The sequence below is a fragment of the Talpa occidentalis genome, unplaced genomic scaffold (assembly GCF_014898055.3).
Source record: "Talpa occidentalis isolate TD23 unplaced genomic scaffold, MPIMG_talOcc4v2.1 talOcc4.5, whole genome shotgun sequence".
In the NCBI taxonomy this organism is placed as follows: domain Eukaryota; kingdom Metazoa; phylum Chordata; class Mammalia; order Eulipotyphla; family Talpidae; genus Talpa; species Talpa occidentalis.
The window spans coordinates 7,531,127-7,551,833 of NW_023604861.1; the positions used below are offsets into that span (position 1 = coordinate 7,531,127).

Here is a 20,707-nt window from a genome sequence, read left to right on the forward strand (position 1 = left end):
TCAGCGTGTCCCTCATGAACATGAACTGTGGCGCTGGCCCCACTTACTTCTTCGCGGGCCCATGGTGCAGGAAATGGCTCCCTGCATTAAATGGCATTTTAAGGCTTAGAGTGTCAAAGTGTCCCCTCCTCCTCTTCCTCTCCCAGAAAAGCTTCCTCAGAAACACCAGGTGTCAACCATGCCCTTAGAGGAAAATAAAGACTAATGGGCTATTGGCTTTTATTTATTTATTTATTTTAAGATTTATTTATTTATGCATATAAGAGCTGGGGCACAGGCCAGGGGTGTGGGGGGTGAGAGGATTCACCAGAAACAGAGTGGGGAACAGAACAGGCAGACTGACTGAAGTACACTGCTGAGGGGAGCAGCGGGCGAGACAGGAGAGGTCTGCCGCGCCATGTGGGTTCCTCTCTGGCTGGCCGGGGATCGAAAGAGGATCGAACTCGTACTGCAGAGCCTGTGGAGTGCTTCATAGTGCTGTGCTTAACCCCTTGAGCCACCAGGGAGTCCCTGCCATTGGCTTTTAAACTGTTTCCAGGGAGGCGTGCAGGGTTGTGGGGCTGGAGTTCATATGATTAGGGTAGAGGTATTTGTTTGATCAGGTTCAGGATCTCCAGAGAGTTAACTTCCACAAAGCAGGAAGATTTCACTTATGACCCAAGCCAAATGCATGTAACCACTGTACGAATTTGTTGGGGTAGGGGGCCCACATTATAATAATGTAAATATGCAATTTCATTGGCAGCAGTGAATGGGGGAAGCTTAAAAACCTCTTGGGGAGAGGCTTGGGAGACTGACAGCGGGACCTGAAGTACTCCTGGCATCCAGTCTTTTGCAGGGAAGGTGATGCCACTTCTGAGAGTGAGGATCCCCTGGGAGTTTCACCCAAACCTAAGAGACTGTAGGATTACAGGCGTGCGGTCCAAAAGTATCTCAAACGCCCCAAGTTGTTGCTTGTATTCACACCACTTCTCAGAGACATATTATTCGGATCACCTCTTAATTTTTATTTAGATGGGACCTCTCAGCTCAGGCTGATTTTGACCTGTCCTTGCCTTTCGCACATGTGTTTACCTGTGTCTTCATAAACAAGTGGTTACTGTGTAGTGGATAACCCCAGTCATTGTCTCAGTCGCTCCACCCGTAGGTCAGCCAGAGTCATCACGTCAGTATGTTTACTATCGCAATCAGGATTGTCACCCCATCAATACCAGAGGTTGACAACACTCCATAGGGATACAGGTTCACACCTCATCACATATATGTTACCACACCACACCTGCCACCAACCACCCGCCACGCTCCGCTGGGTTCTGCAGTCGGAATCCAAGGGGCTGCCTGCTCTGGAAGCACAGGCAAGGACTTGGCCCACGCGAGGCTTGTGTTGATGTCCGTGACAGTTCTCTAAGAGAAAGCACGTAAGACAATCCATCTGAAAGTGGTATAGAGTCCAAAGTGGGGAGCAAGCTTGAGCTTCATAGCCTGCCCCCTTCTGATGAATCACAATAAATAATATCGGGGCGCCTTGATCTCGGATGAGCTATGTGCCCGTGGGAAGTGTTTCGGAATTCCTCTAGAAGGAATCTCTATGAGATGTTTTGCAAGTTTATTTCACTATATTTCTCTCGGGAAAAGAGTCTTTTCACAGTAAATGAGGCAACACCAAAAGAATCATCTGGCCAAGTACTAGGACAAAAATTTAGACACTTTCTTCAATGTTTGGGGAGACAAAATATTGTCAAGAACAAAAATACCCCTCATGCCCAAACAACATTTTAAAAGCTGAGAATTAATACAACAATGCCAAGGTTTTCCTGAGAGTCAAACAACAGGGAGGATGCACATGAAGTGATATGCCGGGGTGCCCGGGGGTGGGGTGTCGGGGTCAGGAGGGGCTTTGTGTTTGCTTTTCTATGGAACGCGTGACTCGCGCAAGGAGAGGCCATCTGCTTCACTGGTGTAGCTGGATAATTTTCAGGGAAGGGAAAAAAGTCAGAAACAGAAACAAATTTTTCTCTTGCACTTCAGTGTTATTTACATCAAGACAAACCTTCCAGGAACAGGCAAACCCTTGGATTCTGACTGCAGAGCTGAGGGGGAAGGAACCGGATGGAGCGTGGCGGCTTGCTGGAGCTCTGGCGGCGGGTGTGGTGTGGTAACAAACATTTGATGAGGTGTGAACCTGTATCCCTAAGTTGTATAGTCATCAACCTCAACAAAAACAAAAACGAGCCAAAAGCCCAGCCTTTCAGGAGCTTCTTGAGCTTAAAGTAATTTATAGAGCATTTCGATGTGGGTGATTTTCATTTTGTAAAATGAAACACAAGTCTCCCAACCAACAAGCGGGAGCAGCTGGCCAGTGAGGTGTCTGCCTCGGGGGCACATGGGCCGGGGCGGTCGGCTTCGAGGCCCTCAGCCTCTGCCCGGGTCCTCTGGGAAGACGCCCAAGTACCTGGTCCCACAGTGGCCCCCTCTGGCCACGGTTTTCCAGGACATACCCAAATAATCCCAGGTCAAGATGGAGGCATCGGAGGGACCACCTTGAAGGTATCTTTACCTTCCAGGGGTGAGGTCAGTTAGAGGACAGGGTAAATGCCAGCCCTGTGGGTCCCAGAATGTGGCCCACAGAGCCGTTCCCGAGGGGGTGAGCAGTGAGAGAAGGGGTGGCCCACCAGCTGAGGCGTCTGGGATTCTACCATGAGGTGGAGGGAGGGTCTTGACTTCTAAGAATTTCATTCACTTGACCTTTGAAGGGGGAAGAACAGAGTTTCATAAATCAAGTTCGTGGATACCCAAATGTTCCTATGGGCTCTTGGCTTTCTCCAGAAAGCACACCACTATCGAGAGTCACTGCTTCCTTTGCTCAAGTTAACCACTGGCCAGCTTTCACTACGGTTTTCTTCACCCTTTGCCAAGTGACTGCGTAGGAGCAGACAAGAGACCAAGAAGTTCCTCTAGCACATGAGGGCTGTGGACACCCAGGCTCAGGAGCAAGCTGTGCCTCCCTTGGGGGCCCCAACACTGGGGTGCAGGGGTTAGATCACACTCCAGATGACATAAATTCCTTAACACTTGGACGCCCTGCTTCCTCTGGAATTGTCACATTCTTGAAAGTTTTATTTTCATTTTTCTCCTTACCCTAAGATGACTTAGAACATGAAGCCTTCAAAAAGTTAAGCAGGGTTCTGTGAGATTCCTAAACAATCAGTGGATTGGATATTTAAGCAGATATTTAAAACTTAATTTAATTTACACATTTTTGAAAAAGACTTGGACCATGCTATACAGCTAGATACTATCCCAAATCATGGGAAGGCAAAGTTAGAACATCTCCTCCAAAACAGTCACTTCACAAGTGAGAAGTAAATGCTACTGAACATTCAGTGAGTGGAACGTTCTCCGTGTTAACTCAGCAAAGGCACAGGTTATACAAAGTCACCCCCAGGGAACAGCAACCATGCAGAACTCTAGTTGGCTGGAGAAGAAACATGGTCTTATTTCTTAGGGACTCTGAGGTACAGCCCCCAAATCCAAATTCCAAGTATCTCTAAAGGTGATGTCTAGTGTTTCTTTCATTATTGACACATCCTAGGAGGAGCATCTTCTCCTGTGAGTAGTATGATGATGACACACTGGTGCGTGTGCTCTGGCCCTGCATCATATGTTTTGATATCACAGCATTCTGATTAATCAAGATGTTACATGTACTGACATAGTAATGACGCTCACAGATGGAAGGGATAGAAGGGCAGGGGCAACTGAGGCAGAAACTTGAGTTATCAATCAAAAAGCAGCCACTTGCTAATGGAGGCACTCACAGCAGAGCTGGGAAGGGTCAGGACAGATGGGGAGCTGGCTGAGCAGAGAGGCCCCACCCACATCAAAATTAACAGGTGCTCCTGATAAGTTGCCTCCAACATGTGGTTTAAATATAGGGGCTAAATTGAGGCCACTTGAGATGCTTATGGACTCCACGCTCGTAACCCTGAAGCTTCTCCAGGTTTGGTGAGAGTGGCCGGGGACGGTGGCTCTGAGAAGTGGCATTGCCTTCCTTGCAAAAGAAAGGATGCCAGGACCTCGCATCCACGCTGAATGACCGTCTCCCAAGCTTTGCCAAGGGATTCCTTACCTTCCCCCCATTGAATTCTATGCTTATATTATTGTAACATGGATTCTCCCCACAAATTCATTTTGTGGTTTTATGCATTTGGCTTGGGTCCTAAGTGAAATTTGTCCTGCTTTGTGGAAGTTAGCTCTCTGGCGATCCTGAACCTAGTAAGACATCTGGTGATCTACTGGTTCTATGATCTGGAATCACTTTAGATTCTGCCTTTGCTCCAGCCCGGTACAGGGACTTCCGGAGCTGTCCCTCCCTGGTCAGGTCCTCCCTGGCTCTTATAAATCCAGAGCTGTGAGCTTCTCTTCCTGATCTCACCTGATGCACCCCAACACCTCCTCCATTATTTTGATCCTTGTTACGTCTAGCCTGGCTACCTTTACTTTGCTTTGCTCCTTCAGTTCACCTCAGCGAGACAGAAGAGCATCGGGATTGCGAGGCAGAGGATCCACAGCACCTTCCAGTGCTCACATTCTTTGGCTGCAAGGAGCCCTGGCCTGTGCACTTTGCCCTGGTAGCTCTGCAGTGGGACAGGCAGCGGGAGACGCCCTGTCCCAAGGGAGCAAGTAGCCCCCTGTGTGCATTTGTTGTTTGCCAATGCCTGATTTCACTCCCTTTGGGAGGTGGCTCATAAGGCATATAAAGCTTGAAGCTAACGGGTCTCCCGTGGTGGCGCAGGCGGTTGAGCGCAGCGTTGTGAAGCTGTCACAGCCTCTGCAGCAGTGGTTCGATCCCGGCCAGCCGGCGAGGGTCCCATATGGCGCGGCAGACCTCTCCTGTCTCGCCCGCTGCTCCCCTCAGCAGTGTGTTTCGTCATTCTGCCTGTTCTGTCCCCTGCTGTATCTCTGGTGAATCCTCTCACCCTCCCGTGCATCTGGCCTGTACCCCGGTTCTTGTATAAATAAATAAATAAATAAGTAAATAAATAAATCTAAAAAAAAACCCAAAACCAAACAAAAAAAAGCTTGAAGGTAACTGTAACAGGGCATTTCCAGAAATTCACTCCCAGTAAACACGCAACAGCTCAGTTCACCAGGGTAAAGGGCTCTGTCCCCCAGTGACAGGAGGTGGCTGGAGAGATGGAAGAAGTTGTACCAGGCAGGCCAGGCCAGGGATGATGCGATCTTTTTGAGCCAATACTCCTCAACATTTACTTCCTCATTAACTGACACATTATCAAGTACCACCCTGTGCCTTGGGACCCAGCAGGGATAGTGCAGACCTGGCTTCTAAGCTCAAGGATCAGGTAGACCAGCAGGTGACACAGACCTTTGTGATGACACACGGACAACACAACGCGCTGAGTGTGGTAAGTGTGGATGGATGGACCGGGCGGAACGAAGCTATGGAGATGGTCTGCGAGGCTCCCAGGTTTGGGGTAGGAAGGTTGGGTTGATGGTGGTGTCATTCCCCAAGAGAGGGAAGATAGGGTAAGACACAGTGTGGGGCTTGGGGGGTTGGGCCTGGGCTCCTTGTCTAGTATAGAGCAGGATGTACGAAGTCAGAAGCCAGGAAAAGAGATGCAGAGGGCGCAGGTCTGGGGCAATGTTCCCAGGGAGACTTGAGGGAGCCTGTTTTAATGCGTTGGCTTATTTTTCAGGCCTGGTGACGCTCACAGAGAGGAAGGTGACAGCCGTTGAAAGGTGGTTTGTTACTCACACTTCCTGAGGAGGGGGCTCCATTCCAGGGAGCCCAGGCGGGGAAGCACCCGGGTGGAGGAGGAGGCAGAGGGAGCCCTCGGTGTGGTTTCCATGGGGAAAGGCAAGCAAGGTGATGACTGGCTGGTCTGAGTCATCTGGTGTCAGGGGCATCCTGAGCTGCCTGGTCCCTGGCCCCGGGGTGATTCAGCCTGCTGGGTTTAGTAAAGGAGGTGGCTGGAGGCCACAGCTGTGGATTCGTTGGTTTGCATCTGAAAAGTGCACTCCTGGGTGATCTCTCACCATCTCCACCATGGTCTGACCTCGGAGGAGTGGGGAGTCCCTCCAGCTCAGCAGGGCCCCAGAGGGACAGCGTCAAGGAAGGCCACGATCAGCACAGAGACCTGGGAAGGACCTCGTGGAAAGTCCACACTAAGGGGAGGGAGGCAGCCGAGAACAGGAGACTGAGAAGCAGGAGGACAAGCTGGGCAGGGCAGTGTCCCAAAGCCAAAGCCAAGGGAGATGAGGGAGCACCGAGGGGGTGACCAGCCGGCTGAAGGTACCTCGTATTAGGCAAAAAGCTGGCCAGTATGGACAGAAATCAGAGAGAGAGGGGGGCTGAAGAGATGGGGGTAAGTCCCCAAACTTGTTTCAAGATATTTGTTTGTTTTTTTTTTTTTAAATTAATTTATTTATTTATACAAGCACTGGGTACAGTCAGAAGTGTGGGAGGGCGAGAGAATTCACCAGAGCCAGAGCGGGGAGCAGAGCAGGCAGATTGATGAAGGACACTGCTAAGGGGAGCAGCAGGCGGCAGGAGAGGTCTGCGCGCCATGGGGGACCCTCTGCCCATGGCTGGGGAGCAGCCGGGGATCGAACCGGCACTGCAGAGGCTGTGGGCAGCTTCGCAACCTGGCGCTCAACCGCTGCGCCACCGGGGAGGCCCTCAAGATATTTGTTTTTAAGGAGAATTCAGAGGGGGAAATAAGAGGGTGGGAGATGGGGGTTGAGAATGGGGGATGATGGGATTTTTTTTTAAAACTAGATGGTGATTGTTGAGGTTTAAATCCTGGAGGAAAGAAGTCATTAGAGGATGATATGGAAGAAGGAAGAAGACAAGGAAAGAAGTTTCTAGAACTTCTTGGAAACAAAGCATTTTTTTGGAGAGAAGGATGAGGGGTGGGTGCAGAAGTTGGAGCACAGTGAGCGAGTCTGGGAGGTGCCTCCTTCCTTCATGCCAAGGCTTTTGGGGTGGGGGGGGAGGGAGGGGGACTGCCCTAGCCCAGAGCTCTGAAGACAGCAAAACTGACTGTGGCCCCTGTCAAGAAATACAGTGAAAATCTTGTAAAACAGAGATGTCAGTCATCGGGGCTCCGGGCTGGGCTGCCCCCATGCGTGGGACTGACCCCTGTCTGGTGTCTGTAGGGGCAGGGGGGCAGAGAGGCCAGACCCAGAGTCAGGACCCCCTTTTTCACCTTTGTCCATGGGGAGCGCTTCTCCCTCCTCTCTCAGGACCTGCCTCTCTCTCTGCCCTCCAGCTCCGCGTCTGCTCACACTCCCAGGGCGGCTCAGGAGAAGCTCCCGGAACCCGCCGGCTCCCCTGGGGGTGGCTGCAGCCGCCCAGGGTCCCAGCCGCACCAGCTCCTTTCTCGGGATCGTCTCAAGTCCTGCCTCGGGCTTCCCGCAGGGCTGCGGCTCGGCTCGCCTGAGCTCAGGGAACACGAGGGCCGGAGCCCTGGCTCCTGGCCAGCGCAGGGGTCTTTTCTTATCTGACATCTTTTATCCACCTTCGCTGCAGCCCACCGGTGTCAAGTCTCCTCAAGCTTCCTCTTCCCCCTTGGGACCTTGTCCTCACTTCCTCCATGAGCAAAGAAACTAGTGTGGGGGAGCAAACCTGCCTTCCCAAATCATGTCTTTGATAAAAGGCTGATTTCAAAATACTTTTGGAAAAAGCTATTTACATGTAAACTTCGGGGAGGGGGCCTCCCTGGCGGTGCAAGGGGATGAGCACCGCACTATGAAGCGGTCCACAGTCTCCGCGGCACAAGTTCGATCCTGGCCGGCCAGGGAGCTACCCACATGGCGCAGCAGACCTCTCCTGTCTCCCCCGCTGCTCCCCTCAGCAGTGTGTTTCAGTCAATCTGCCTGTTCTGTTCCCTGCTCTGTCTCTGGTGTGTCCTCTCACCCCCGACATCTCTGGCCTGTCCCCCAGCTCTTGTTTTTTATGCATAAATAAATGCATAAATAAATCTTTTTATGCATAAATAAATCTTTAAAAAAAATAAACTTCTGGGAGGGTGCACACTGGGAAGACTTTCCAGTGGACAAGGCAGAACTGAAATCTGCGTACCTTTATCTACTGTGCTTCCTAGGTAAACTCCCTCGCTGATTTTCCCTTCTCTGCCCCACCTCCCTTGTTTCAGCTGAGCTATTTAAAATGGTGTCTGACACCAAGTGGTTGGGTTGCTTAGTCATGCGGGGCCTCTCCCATGTGTACAGGAGGTATCCATGTTATTACTCATCTTCTTTCCCACTTGTTCTGATGCCTGTGAGGGTATCTGCCAGCCTAGAAGAACTCAGAGTGGGCGCAGTGACCCCTTTTGTGCCCTAATAGTAGAAACAACTACTTGAGTTTCTTCAGTTTTGCTCTTTAGTATATACCTCACCTGTGGTTTCTTTTCTTTTCTTTTTTTAAAAGATTTATTTGTATACAAGAACCGGGGCACAGGCCAGATGCATGGGAGGGTGAGAGGAATCACCAGAGACAGAGCGGGGAACAGAACAGGCAGACTGATGAAATACACTGCTGAGGGGAGCAGCGGGCGAGACAGGAGAGGTCTGCTGCGCCATGTGGGATTCTCGCCGGCCAGCCAGGATCGAACCGGCGCTGCAGAGGCTGCGGACAGCTTCACAGTGCGGCACTCAACCACCTGCGCCACCAGGGGAGACCCTCACCTGTAGTTTCTTTAATCATCACCTCCTCTAGTTTCCGAGGCCTGGCCTGTCCTTCCTGGTGTCCAAGGTCAATGCCTTCTTGGGCCCAGATCTCAGGCCGGCTCACTACTGGATGGTTTACCTTCAAGCTGGCCCCACTAGAATTCCTGGGTGGTGTGTGCCCGCCCCTCTGCTTCCTCACCTGTCCTCAGGTGCTAGCTCTGGCTTCTGGGACCTGACCTCACCTGGCCCCTGACCTTACCCTGAGCTCCGCCATCCTGACCTCCCCGCGTGGGTGTTCTCACTTCCCCACGCTGCCCTCGCCCGACTCCCCTGTGACTTCTCTGCTTCCCCGGAACGGCAGCCCTGCTGAAGCTCCCGTGGTAACCCCCCTCCTCTCTCCATAGTCTCAGTCCATTCCCACTTCCCACGCCCTGCCTGTCCTCCAGCCCTGCCTCTCTCAGACCGTGACTCGTTCCCCAGGCTCCGTCGCTGCGTCTACCGACCCCGCTGCCCAGTCTTCGCCTGAAATACCAGCTTTCTCATCCACATTTAGCTTTTGGGGGCTCCCCATTAGAAATGGCTATATTGAGCACGATGACTAAATTCACACGATTCTAGCCACTTTCTTACATCTAAGGTTACAGTTTCATAATAAAAAATTCAGTCGGAGCCTGGAAGTCCACGTTGACGTTCCGTAAAGGTCCATCTCTCTAGAGATACACAAGTGGGTAAGGGACTATGAAGGAAGTAACTTGTGGATTTTCGTAACTATTATTCAAATGACATGGTGAAAACAGAACCCTAAAGTTTCTGGTTTACGGATGGTGTCATTAATAAGTGGAATAGAGAGAAACGAAAGTAAGATCAGAGAAGGACAACCCGAAAAGCTAACCCTTGAAAACTGACGGAAGAACGGAAGCATCCAGAGGGGGCTGGGTGGGGGAGCAGCAGGAACGAAGAGGGAAGGAAGCACAGATGACCGTGGTGGTGGACGACGGGGCACGTGGCAGCGATATCTGATGGAGAGAGTCCTGAGGTTACCGTGATTAGAAGAATTAAAAAAAAAAAATCAACTGTAAAAATCAAGTTTCTGGTTTAAACGCTTTCATTCCAATTTAAGAACCACTGTTCTTAGATAAACTCATGGATGCAAAAAACACGAAAATGATACTGGAATGCATTCACGATTCTGTGCTCAGTTCCCTGGAAGCTTTTACCTTGCTAACCCAAGGTGGACACTTAGGAATCAGGACTCAGGCAGGCCGTCCTAACTTGGAGAGAAGCAGGTTTGCTATGGACATTTCTTTCCTTCTTCCTCTTTTCATTTCACAATCTGGAATCTGCTGGCTTGAAAATGTTGTAGAGCAACCCCGATAGAAAACGGGGTGCCCGACTGTGGGTCCTCACCCGCGCGCTTAAAAGGACTTATCAATGCTCTACTGCAGGCACACGTGAAAGGTTAATAAAAGGTTTATTTACAAGGGAAAGGGAAATGAGGAAATGTACAGCTCTGGTGTTATAGGACAGGGAGAGGGGCAGCCCAAACCCCACAAACCTGCCTATTCTACATGGGTTCTGCCATCCGCCGCATCAACACAAAACATAGGAGACTTTAATGGGAAGGAACTTTAATAAAACTAGGAAACAATACAGGAAAGGCAAAGAGTCTAGTTTCTAAATCAAGCACCCAAAGTGACCCGTCCCCTCGTGGGTAAAAGTCCATCCAAATGGGATTGGCCCAGAACAAGGCCCCAAAGCCTGCCACAAGTCTAAAGCATCTTCCAGTGGGGACCCACAGCAAAGGGTCACAAACAACCGGACAAGCCCGGAAGGAAAAGAGCAAAATCAACATCAAGATAAAAACTGCCATTGTCACCTCCCCACGGGTCTCACCCACATCTGTGTCACCCAGTCCACGACCAAAAGACAAGCGCAGTTTCTTTACGTGTCTCTAGGCTCCATGCGCCTCCTCCAGGTCTCCTGGCTCCATCCTGCTTCCTTCCTCAGTCTCTTCTTCAGCTTCCTTTCCTGCTCAGCTCCACCCTCCCTTGGGTGGGGCAGGGAACCTCCCCCTTTCCTGGGGACCACCCTGTTACACTGGGAGAAAAGTGGGAGACAAAGTTTTAAATGCGTCCTACCCGATCTGCCGATCAGGAATCCCAAAATGGCGCTCTCAGAGTTGGCCGCCAGCCAGGAGCCGTGAAGCCAGGAGGCGAGCGATCGCGAGCCAGAGAGCGAGCAAGGCCCACGTGTTTGGTTTTTATATCCAACCTGGCTGCCCAACTCCACCCTCAGGTCCCAGCCACCCTCCCCTTGGTGGTGATGGGATTTGTCTTTCCCAATGTCCTGATGGCTTTAGTCTGGAGTGGGGGTGGAGTCCACAAAGCCTGTATGAGATTATCTCAGGACATCCTTTCCCCCTAACAAAAACTGCATGCATTTTGTTACCGAAAGATGAACTGGTGCCTTTTGGGACAAAATAGATGGATGTAGAGTTGATGGTGCCAAGTGAAACAAGTCATAAAGTAAAAGACAGTTCTGGGATGGGCTTACTCACTTGTGAAATAGAAATAATCAAAGGAATATGATCCAGCAATTCCACTCCTAGGTATTTACCCAAAGGACACAAAAACATTAAATTCAAAAGGACACCTGCACCCCTATGTTTATAGCACACTGTTTACAATAGCTAAGCTATGGAAGCAACCCAAATGCCCAAAACTAGATGACTGGATCAAGAAGATGTGGTCCATATACACCATGGAATATTACACAGCAGTCAAAAAGATAAACTCATGCCATTTGCAGCAACATGGATGGTGCTGGAAGGGATCATGCTCTGCGAAATAAGTCAGAAAGAAAAAGAAAAATACCGGATGTTCTCACTCATAGCAGGAATCTAGAAAACCTAAATAAGGGACCAGGAAAAAAACTAATTATAATAAAGTAAAAATCAAAATCAACAATTACACTACGGGGGGGAGGAGGGAGTGGGGTCAAAACAAGGGTGGTGGGAATTTTACAGGGACAATAACCAAGATGAAAATGCATATATTGTGCAAAAATGAAAAATGATGTAAAAAACATATAAAATTTTTTAAAAAGGAAATAACCACAGAAAACTGCCAAAGCAGCCAATATAACTCTGTGAAAAGTTAGTGGTTATGAGAGGGGTGGGGGCGAGAGGGAGGCGGCTGGGCCGCGGCCCTGGAGCTCCGGCAGCGGGGGAGGCCTGGCAGGCATGGAGGTGTGCGCCTGTCCTTCCCAAGCTATCTAGTTATGTAAACGAATCGTAAATCAATAAAATTCGAGAAAAAGAAAACGCAAAGCCGGAACGAGCTCTTGCTCGAGCGGCTCTCTGACGCCCCCCTCTGGCCGGGGTCCTGTGCACGCGCGCAGGTGCTTTTCCTTGGGGGTCCCAGCAGCCTGAAAGGTGTCTGAGGTCAACACAGGTGTGGGTGTTCTCGGGTCCCCCAACTCTGGCAGCGGGGTGGCTGCGGGTTGGGTGAGTACCTGCAGGGAGCCAGAGCGCGCCAGGGTGGGAATCCAGCGAAGGCCAAAGAACTGTGGCCCCGAGTGGAAAGGGGCCCGGTGGGCAGCAGGCCCTGGAGGGGAAGGCGGGGTCCCCACTGGCGGTGAGGCCTCCACAGCGCTAAGTTCTGCAGAAGAGGCTGGAAGGTGGTGGGAAAGCCCCAAGGGGGTCTCCCGCGGCCCCCCGAGGAGTGTTTCCAGGGTGGCACCACCTGGACTGGCCTGGGGTCCTCCAAGTGGGGGACACTAGGGCTCCCCGCAGGACACGGGTCACCCACGGGTGGGAATCTGACAAGAACCGCGGGGGCTGATGCTTTTTAACGCAGGCCCCTGGCTGCCATCATCACAGGGGCTCCTTGCTCCATCTCATGGCACAGCAGCACAGGAAGTCCCCAGGGGCTGGGAATGTTGCTCTGCTTTGGTCTGCTGTAGCCGGGGCTGCCTGAAAGGGAGGAGAACAAGGAGGGGGTGTTTTGGATAGAGTTGTGTGCAATGGGGGGCGGCACTGCAGTAAGCGGGTTGGGGTGTGCCCCAGCACACTCTATGGCCATTTCCTGGGCGACCTTGGTTGGGGAATGTGGTAAGGGTGTCTCCACCACCACCCACCGACCCTCATAACCTGAGATGGGGAACTCAGATCTCTGGGGGTGCTTGGGACCAGCTGTGCTTGTGAAAGTCACCTCCACCCCATTCTGGGCAGCTCATGGCCCGTCAGGACCGGGTTTCCAGGGTATAGTCCGGTAACGCCTGGGCGATGTGGGGTGAGGCTGCTGAACAGGAACAAAAGCCCTCTCTCACTTCCAAAAATCACCCACCCCCGCTACAGAAAGAGGAGCAGCTTGGCAAATGTTTTTGGGCGGGGATGGGAGATAGCCTGTGACAAAGTTTTATTTCGGTCAATCTAACAGAGACACCAAAAAGCAAAACACATTAAAAACTTTATTGTATCACACATTGAAATTTGCATCAATTTGATACATTTCTGCTCGTTTCTCAGAACACAATAGTTGCACAATTTCCTTAGATGTCACGTCTCCCTGCTTTCCATCTCCTCACGCTCAGGCACACCTCCTGCCGCCTCGCACTGTCGGATCCTTTGCTCGCGGCTCCACCTCTCCTGGGCCCGGGAGGTCTGGTCCCCAGGGGCTGGCCTCGCAGAGGGGACGGCAGGCTCAGGTGTTCCCTCTTCTGTTCTAGGGTCGAGGCACACTGGCCGGTCCCCGGGACACGCGGGTTAGGCCGTGACTGCTCCGGGAGACCCCTTCTCACCCCCAAACTGAGTGGCTTGCTGTGGCTATTTTGAGCAAAATTAACCCGTCTTGTTGCATGGAGTATTCCAGAATCTTGAATTGGAACTTAGTACGGTTCTTTAGTGGAAGCGGGTGGGAGGAGCTGGGGAAACTCCCCGGACCAGACTGGGCCGGAACAGCAGAGCAGGATTTCGTCCTGCTTCTCCCCAGGCCACTCCCGGCTGCAGCAGACGGGCCCTGCTCACATCCGGGGAACCAGAACTCTGAAGAGCCACTGGGGTTTGAAAGCAAATTCGAGAAAAAAACGAGTGATGAAAAAAATTCTGTAAGGATAATTTCAAATATGTCCTTTCTAAAATAACAGCCCCCTGCCCCTTTCACAACAACTATGATCGGGTGTGACGTGGGGTGATGCGTTACAGGAAAGGGCATCACAACAGCACTCATTTCCCACCCGGCGCGCCGCTCAGCTGCTGCAGAGACCTGCGCTTTTAATGCACTTTAAACACATTAGGAATGAGTGCTGAATCTCCAAACTAAGGAAAATGCCCAATAAAAAAATAAAAGATAGAAAATACATGCTAATTTAATGGCAAACTTATTTTTGAAAGCTAATGGAGACAATCTTGGAATTACGGGTGGCGGGCAGCAGGGACACCCCGTGCCCACGAGGGCGGTGAGAACGTGGGCGCCAGGGCGTGCGGGCCAAGCCTGGTCCGCTCCAGGATGGCGCCCACCGGTGTCAGCTCGGCGGTCCCCGTGGTGGTGGAACCATCAGTGCTGCAGCAGGAAGTTGGTAGCCACGTTAAGGTCATTATTCGAAGCTCTGAGGGCTTCCAACGCGTCCCCTCTGGAAAACCCCATCTCCATCAGCCGGGCCACCTGAAAACACACACACCAGAAACTCGGTGAGGCCAGGCCCTGCACCCACCTGCCCCTGCCAGTCCCAAGAGGCTTCCTCCTCATTTGAGAGACGAGAGGGGAGGGCCTGCCAGGGAGGCAGGGGAGGGTGAGCTCATGGGGGCACCCAGAATGCAGGTACTCAGAGAGATCCGGCCTTCTCCACCTGGCCGAGCTCCTGAAGCACCAGGTGTGGAGTAACCGGTCCCGGGCACCTTCTTAGGTGCCCAGTGTGACCCACGATGCTGGCAAGACGCCGACCTGGAAGGCGCCTGAGGCTCCTGACATCAAGCGACCAGAGAATGTCCTTGCGGCCAGGCTCCCTAACACCTGAACCGAGCCCCACTTCTGCTAAGTGCCTGCGCCCGGGGCCCTGCAGGCAGCCAGTGCGCAGGGGAGGGCGCCCAGGGCGGGGTCTCGGAAGGCGGCGCTGTGGGTGGGGAGGCCTGCGGCCCGCTCCGGTCTCAGACTCTGGGCCTCTGACTGGGCGGTTTCCTGGACTTTGAAGCCAGCCTGGCCAGGCCACGACACAACAGCAGGGTGTAACTTTACTTGTCACCTCTTTTCCCATTTAGAAGTAGATTACAAAATTGATGGCCGGTGTGGTCGCGAGCGAGCTTTCGTACCGCCGCCGAACAGACTGCAAGGCTGTAGAGTGAGACACGAGACTCTTACAAATGTCCTTATTTTCAGCATGTGGGTCTAGGAGGCTCGAGGGGGCTGGTGGAGGGTCAGGCACCGTGTCTCTCCTGAGGAAGACCAGGGCTCCTGGGGGCCAGGGGAGAGTGCCCAGCACTGCCTTCCTGCCTCTGCTTGCGGGGGGTGGGGATCGGGGGGGCCTTCAGAGCCTGGGGTGTTAGAGGAGGGGAGGGTGGCCGAGTGACCCCGAGGGCCTCTGGGGGACAGTGCTTTCCCAGCTGAGGCTACGGCTCCTCCCGACTTCATTAGGGTCGGGAACATGGGCTAAGACTCGGGTTAGAGCAGCACGCGGGCGACGGTCTTCCTTCCATTCGGCTTCACTTCGGTTGTCTTCGCACACACGCGCAGCCGCTGTGGTCAGGGCCCCTGGCAGCTGCGCTCTGGAGGAAGGCCCGTGGGCAGTGTGGTGAGAGTGGGAGGCGCAGGCGATGCCAGGCCCTCTCCGGGCTGATGGGTTGTGTGGGCACAGCGGCTCATTTCCCACTCAAGGAAGGACGGCCTCTTCTAGAATATGGTCCACGAATATCCCTCACTGGCCCAGATGCGAAGTTCTTCCTCAAAGGGAGCAGACTCGGCCCCTCACTAGCTGCCACCTGGGACTCCAGGGCAACTGAGTTGGCCCTTTGAACTAACGAGAAGCCCATTCCCTTCTCTACGTGAACCCACTCTCCGCCCTCAACCCTCCTGCTTCTCCAGGCCAAGACCACTCCTGGTGGGTCCAGGCCGCACGGTGCCCCGTCTCTTCCTGAGGCCAGGACTCGCCACTGGCGGGTCCGGACCACGCAGCGCTGCACCGCCCCCCCCCCTCGCTGGTGGCGCTCCCTCTGCAGAAGGCTGTTCCGTCTGCCTCAGTGGGCTCACTCTTCCTCCCGCACTGGATCTCAACGCACCTGGCCCGTGCCCATGTCCCCAGACCAGGAGGAAGCCCCGAGTAGAAGTCTCTTGGCCCCCCTGCTCCTCAGGGCTGTGGCTGCTACCTGTGTTGGGGGCCTGCTTCTCCCCACCATCCCTCCTTTGGAAGCCTTCTGAGAACAAGCCCTGCTGCTGTTTCACGCCTGAGCTCCTGCAGTCAGCGCCTCCCAGCTACGCCCTTCTAAAAACACTGTCACCTCCGTGGGCGCAGCAGCAGCAGCCGGCGTGGCCGGTTGAGGGGGCCGTGCTCTGCACCCTCCAGCATCTCTCAGGCCAAGCTTCTCAAATCCTACCGACAGTTTGTATCTGACCTTCCAGGTGTAAGGCTGGACACATCTCTGAAATTTGCTCTGGAGGTTTTCTAGCCCACCAAAACCATTTCCAATTTAAATTCGGCTGTCCACCATGTTCATCGGCTCCCTCAAACTTGCATTATTCCCAGATTTGATCAGCAAACCTCTAGACATCACTCGGGCTGTGGATAAAAACACCTGGCAGGCCAGCTCGTACAGAGCACCCAGAACACATTCACTACCCTTGGTGGTCAGTCACCAACCACTGGTTTTCAGACATTTGTAACCAGTTCCAAACCCACATGACGTGATCCATTCACATGTCCTGGGCAGGAGGGCTGCGAGCCGTCAGAGGTCTTGGTGATACCCTGTGCAGCCGGCCCGCTGGGCACGCTGGGAACACGACGCCGCTTTGACCATCTCAAGTCCTGGTATCATTCCGGCCCCATCAGGCGGGCGACACCCGCTTGGACATTTGAGTCTCAGAATTCACACTTTTCCCTTTCCCCAGGGGTCTTTCAAGCTTCGTCTTACCTGCCTACTTTCTCTAGCTGAGGTGGGGGGCGCGCTCGGGAGAGGGCCTGGAGGCTTTGGCTGGACACATAAAGATGGGCAGAGACACCTTATCGAGCCAGGGCCTCCGACAAGGTTCCTTTTTGTTCCAATCCTTCCCGGGGAACGTGGCTCTCGTTCGTGCGGCTGACGCAGGCTGATGAGCAGGTAAGACACGACACCCCACGGACATGGGCCCCACGCCTGGGCCAGGGCTGCGCCTGCGTGGCCATCGCCTCTTGTCACCTTCGTGCTTCAGTGCAGCTCAAGACTTGCTGCTTCCTTGCACCCAGAACAGGTCCGTTTGCTGGCAAACTGCTTCATAATCTAGAGCTGAGGATGTGCGAGCCCAGCCCCGGTGCCCATGCTGTACCCGAGACTTCCCTCCACTGACTGGATCCGGTCTGGGATGCAGAAGATGCTGATGGGCTGGCCACCCAGAGGCCTTGGGCAGCGGCACCCAGCACACCCAGGCTGGGACTGGCAGCGCCTGCCTCGCCCGAGAAGGGGTCAGCCGTGAGCTGGGTCACATAGGGATGCCTGGTGTGAGAAGCCAAGCTTCCTCTGCATGTGAGGCTGCCTCCTGACTCTGTTCTCAGGAGAACAACCACCACTTGTGATAGTCGCTGGTTTGACAGCTGGTTTGGCAGCTGATAGGGCTTTTTGCAGGTCTGTGCTCAGGCGCGCCTGCTGCTATGAGCTCGCACAGGCCGGCTGCTCCCTGAAGGTGGGCAACTTGCCCCAAGAGTCAAAGTTGGCTTTAGCTTTTTTTTTGGGGGGGGGGTGGGCCGAGAAGATAAATGTGATTGATAATTTTCTTGATTGATTGCCTTGGTTCCTTTACCAGATTAAAAAAAAAAAGCTAAGAAGTAGAAAAATTGCATTAAGACAATTCTTTCAAAAAATGGAAAATTACCAGGCAAGGGCACCTGTGGGTTTCCCCGAGTGTCCCAAACTCGAAATATCCACGGGAAAAATGAAATTGCATGATAGGGCCTGGGTATGTGGGTAATAACCAGCCAGAAGAAAAGAGACAGTGGCCTGGAGGGTGCCCTCTGATGGTCACCCCCAGTGCAGATGCCTGGGGGGCCCTGTAGCCCCCCTGATGCTGATGGTGCACTTGGGCAGCTCAGCGCTCACAGTGTGATGCAGGGACCGGGAGGTGGGGCCTGCAACACGTGAGCAGACACCACAGCTGGTACTGGCCACTCACTGTGAGATGCGAGCAATGGGTGGCCCGCTGGCCCAGTCCTAGTGCCCCATCAGGGCCTGTACCAGGGCCTGTACAAAGGGGTGGCATGGACACCTGTACACAATGGCTGTGCACACCTGTGCCCAGATAAGCAAAACAGACAGGATTCCAGTTCCCACATCATCAAAATACAAACGTGGTAGAGGCTGGCAGCCATTTTAGAACTGAGCCAAGGATGAGAAAACTGTCCCTGCCACCCTTGTCGGGAGGTGGGCACCCATCAGGTGGCAGAGACGGCGTGAGCCTGCAGGGGTGAGGACTGGCCCTGCAATCCCTGTGCAGCCCCAGGAGGGGCGAAACTCGGGCTCTTACTCTCCAGTGGGAAAGGCCTAGAACAGTGTCTGGCAGCTCCGAGGAGTTGTTAGTGGCACCTCTGCCTGCCTGCCTGGGGGGCGACTGGTTGGGGTGTGAGAACCCCCCTCTGTGGACCTCACAGGGTCAGCTCAGAGGGGCCGACCAGGTGGTAGAACCATCCTGGGGTCTGGTTTGGGTTTTTGTCCACATCTCTGGTTTACTCTAACAAAACCCACGTTATCTTAGCGATCTCAGGAAACACCTCACCTTGTACAAATTCTAGCAAACATTCAATTTCGATGATTGTAGAAATGATGGTGTTTATAGATACGCAGACTAACCTCCCTCCCCACCCAAAGCCTATACACTAGCCACAAAACACATTTCATCACACCGGGTGCCAGTGACAGGCTGTCCCCACAGGCCATCTCCTGTCTCTTCAGTCCCTGGGGGACGAGGACCACCTGCTCTGTGATCAGATCTAACAGCAGAGGGAAGAGACAGTTTGCAGGTAAATGCCTGATCTTGTCACCCGATGTATAAAAACACATCCCGATCGATCGGCGCAGGAATGTGGTCACTTGGGAGAACACTTACACCTCTCTGTCCTGCCTGCAGCCCCTTGAGGCCCTGACCTTGGTAACCAGCTGGGCCGGGGGAGTGGCCGGCAGTTCTGAGCTCTGTGAGGGCACAGTCCCAAGGGGCAAGACAACAGGAGGAAGAGACCAGGGGAGGCAGATGGAAGCTGAGCGCTGCAAAGAGCAGGCCAAGGTGGGGCCTCTGCTCAGCTCACGGGCAGGGCGGACGGACGACCCGCCAGGCAGAGCTAGGCCGGGTCTGCAGGAGTCTGGAGACTCAAGAACTGCCCCCGAAGGTACTGCTGGAAAGCGGGTCCTGGGCTTTCCTTCTCGAGCCCAGAGCAGGGCGAGGGCCTCTCTGGCTGTCCCAGAAGCCTCACCACAGAACATCGGAGCAGACTCCATCCTGGGGTGCGGTGGAGACGCCCAGGTCACACTTTCCTCTGGCGTCTCCTCCCAGCCCGGCAGGGCTGCGTTAACACTCAAAGCAGGTATTAGGCTTTTGCTGTCTCCCGCGTCGACTTTTTCACCAAAACTGCAGTTACCCAGGGGGAACCGCGAGGCCTGTTTTCTGGACCTGGAAACCCGCCTTCCCAGCAGGGCCAGGGTGGCCGAGGCGCGGCAAGGAGAGCGGGCGCTGCGGTTCCGGCAGCGGAGACACCCCGCGGGGGGCCTGCCCCGGGACCAGCCAGGGCTCCTCGTGTTGTTTTCCTTTCCTTTTTTTTTTTTTAAGCTCAAACATCCTCTCCGATCAGGAAACACGTCCCTCCAATCTCGACATAATTCTTACTTAAAAAAACTAACGAGGCCCCAGTGTGGCCTCTGACTTGGCTCCCACCCCTCCGGCCATTCCTCCGGCGGAGCACTCCCGTGTCTGCTGTTCACACATGACTGCGGTTTCCTTAACTTCCCTTTGCCTACGGCTGTCAAAAACAAATGGTTTTGGGTTCTTACTTCCCAGATTCTATCGCTGCAGACGTTATGTCCACCTGAAATCAAGCCTGCTGGGTGGTCCACGGGTGGTGGGCGACTTCCTAGGACTCCAGGCCTGCCCTGCAGGGGGACTCAGGGAGCCCTGGGGGCTGAGCCCCCACCACCCCTGCACCGCGACTCTCGCTAGTCATTTATCAGTGCGAACCTCCTTCCCACCCACCGTCCCCGATCACGGCTGCTCCCTGCGGTCTCACCCCAATATACTCCTCAGTGCCGCAGGCCCCCAGCCCGCCTGCTGGCCGAGCACAGGGGTTCTGGTTGTCTTCATGTGCCTGCCCCCTCTAGGTTGCCGGGTGGCTCCTCACCTTTGCATGTGTGAAAGTCCTCACTGCATGCTTCCATTTCTTAGGGCACCCCAAAGACTCAGGCACCCACAAAAGGTAATACATTACTTGACTGACTGACATTTGCTTGAATGTGAATGATCAGTATTTCATTCTAACGCATGAACTCTGGCATTTTGTTAGAAAACCCCTTTGCAATGTACCAGTGTCAGAGACCACAGTCCGTGCCCGCCAGAAGGCCTCTCTCGCCCCTTTCCATGCAGCAGCTGCCTGGGGGCAGGCCCTTACCCAACCAGTGACCCTGACCACCGACCTCAGTCGTCTGTGCTTCCCCAAATTGGGTGCACTTTTCACCATGCCACAAACTAACAAATGCCAGGGCCTCTGCCCCAGCATGGCACCCCTTTCTCAATTGATCTCAGCAGCCCTGGGACATTTCTGCAGAGATGCCAGTGTTACCTCTGTGCCAGGCTCCCTC

At 53.7% G+C, this 20,707-nt stretch overlaps 1 protein-coding gene across 1 annotated transcript in view; it reads right to left on the bottom strand.

Annotated features, from left to right (window-relative positions):
• Positions 1-13,116: 13,116 nt before the first annotated feature.
• UBAC2 (UBA domain containing 2) overlaps positions 13,117-20,707 on the bottom strand; it is a 121,718-nt gene continuing 114,127 nt past the window's right edge. Inside the window, exon 9 of the mRNA XM_037528756.2 lies at positions 13,117-14,354. Within this exon, the coding sequence (XP_037384653.1) occupies positions 14,247-14,354 (108 nt within the window). The 3' untranslated portion in view covers positions 13,117-14,246. The remainder of the gene's footprint in view (positions 14,355-20,707) is intronic.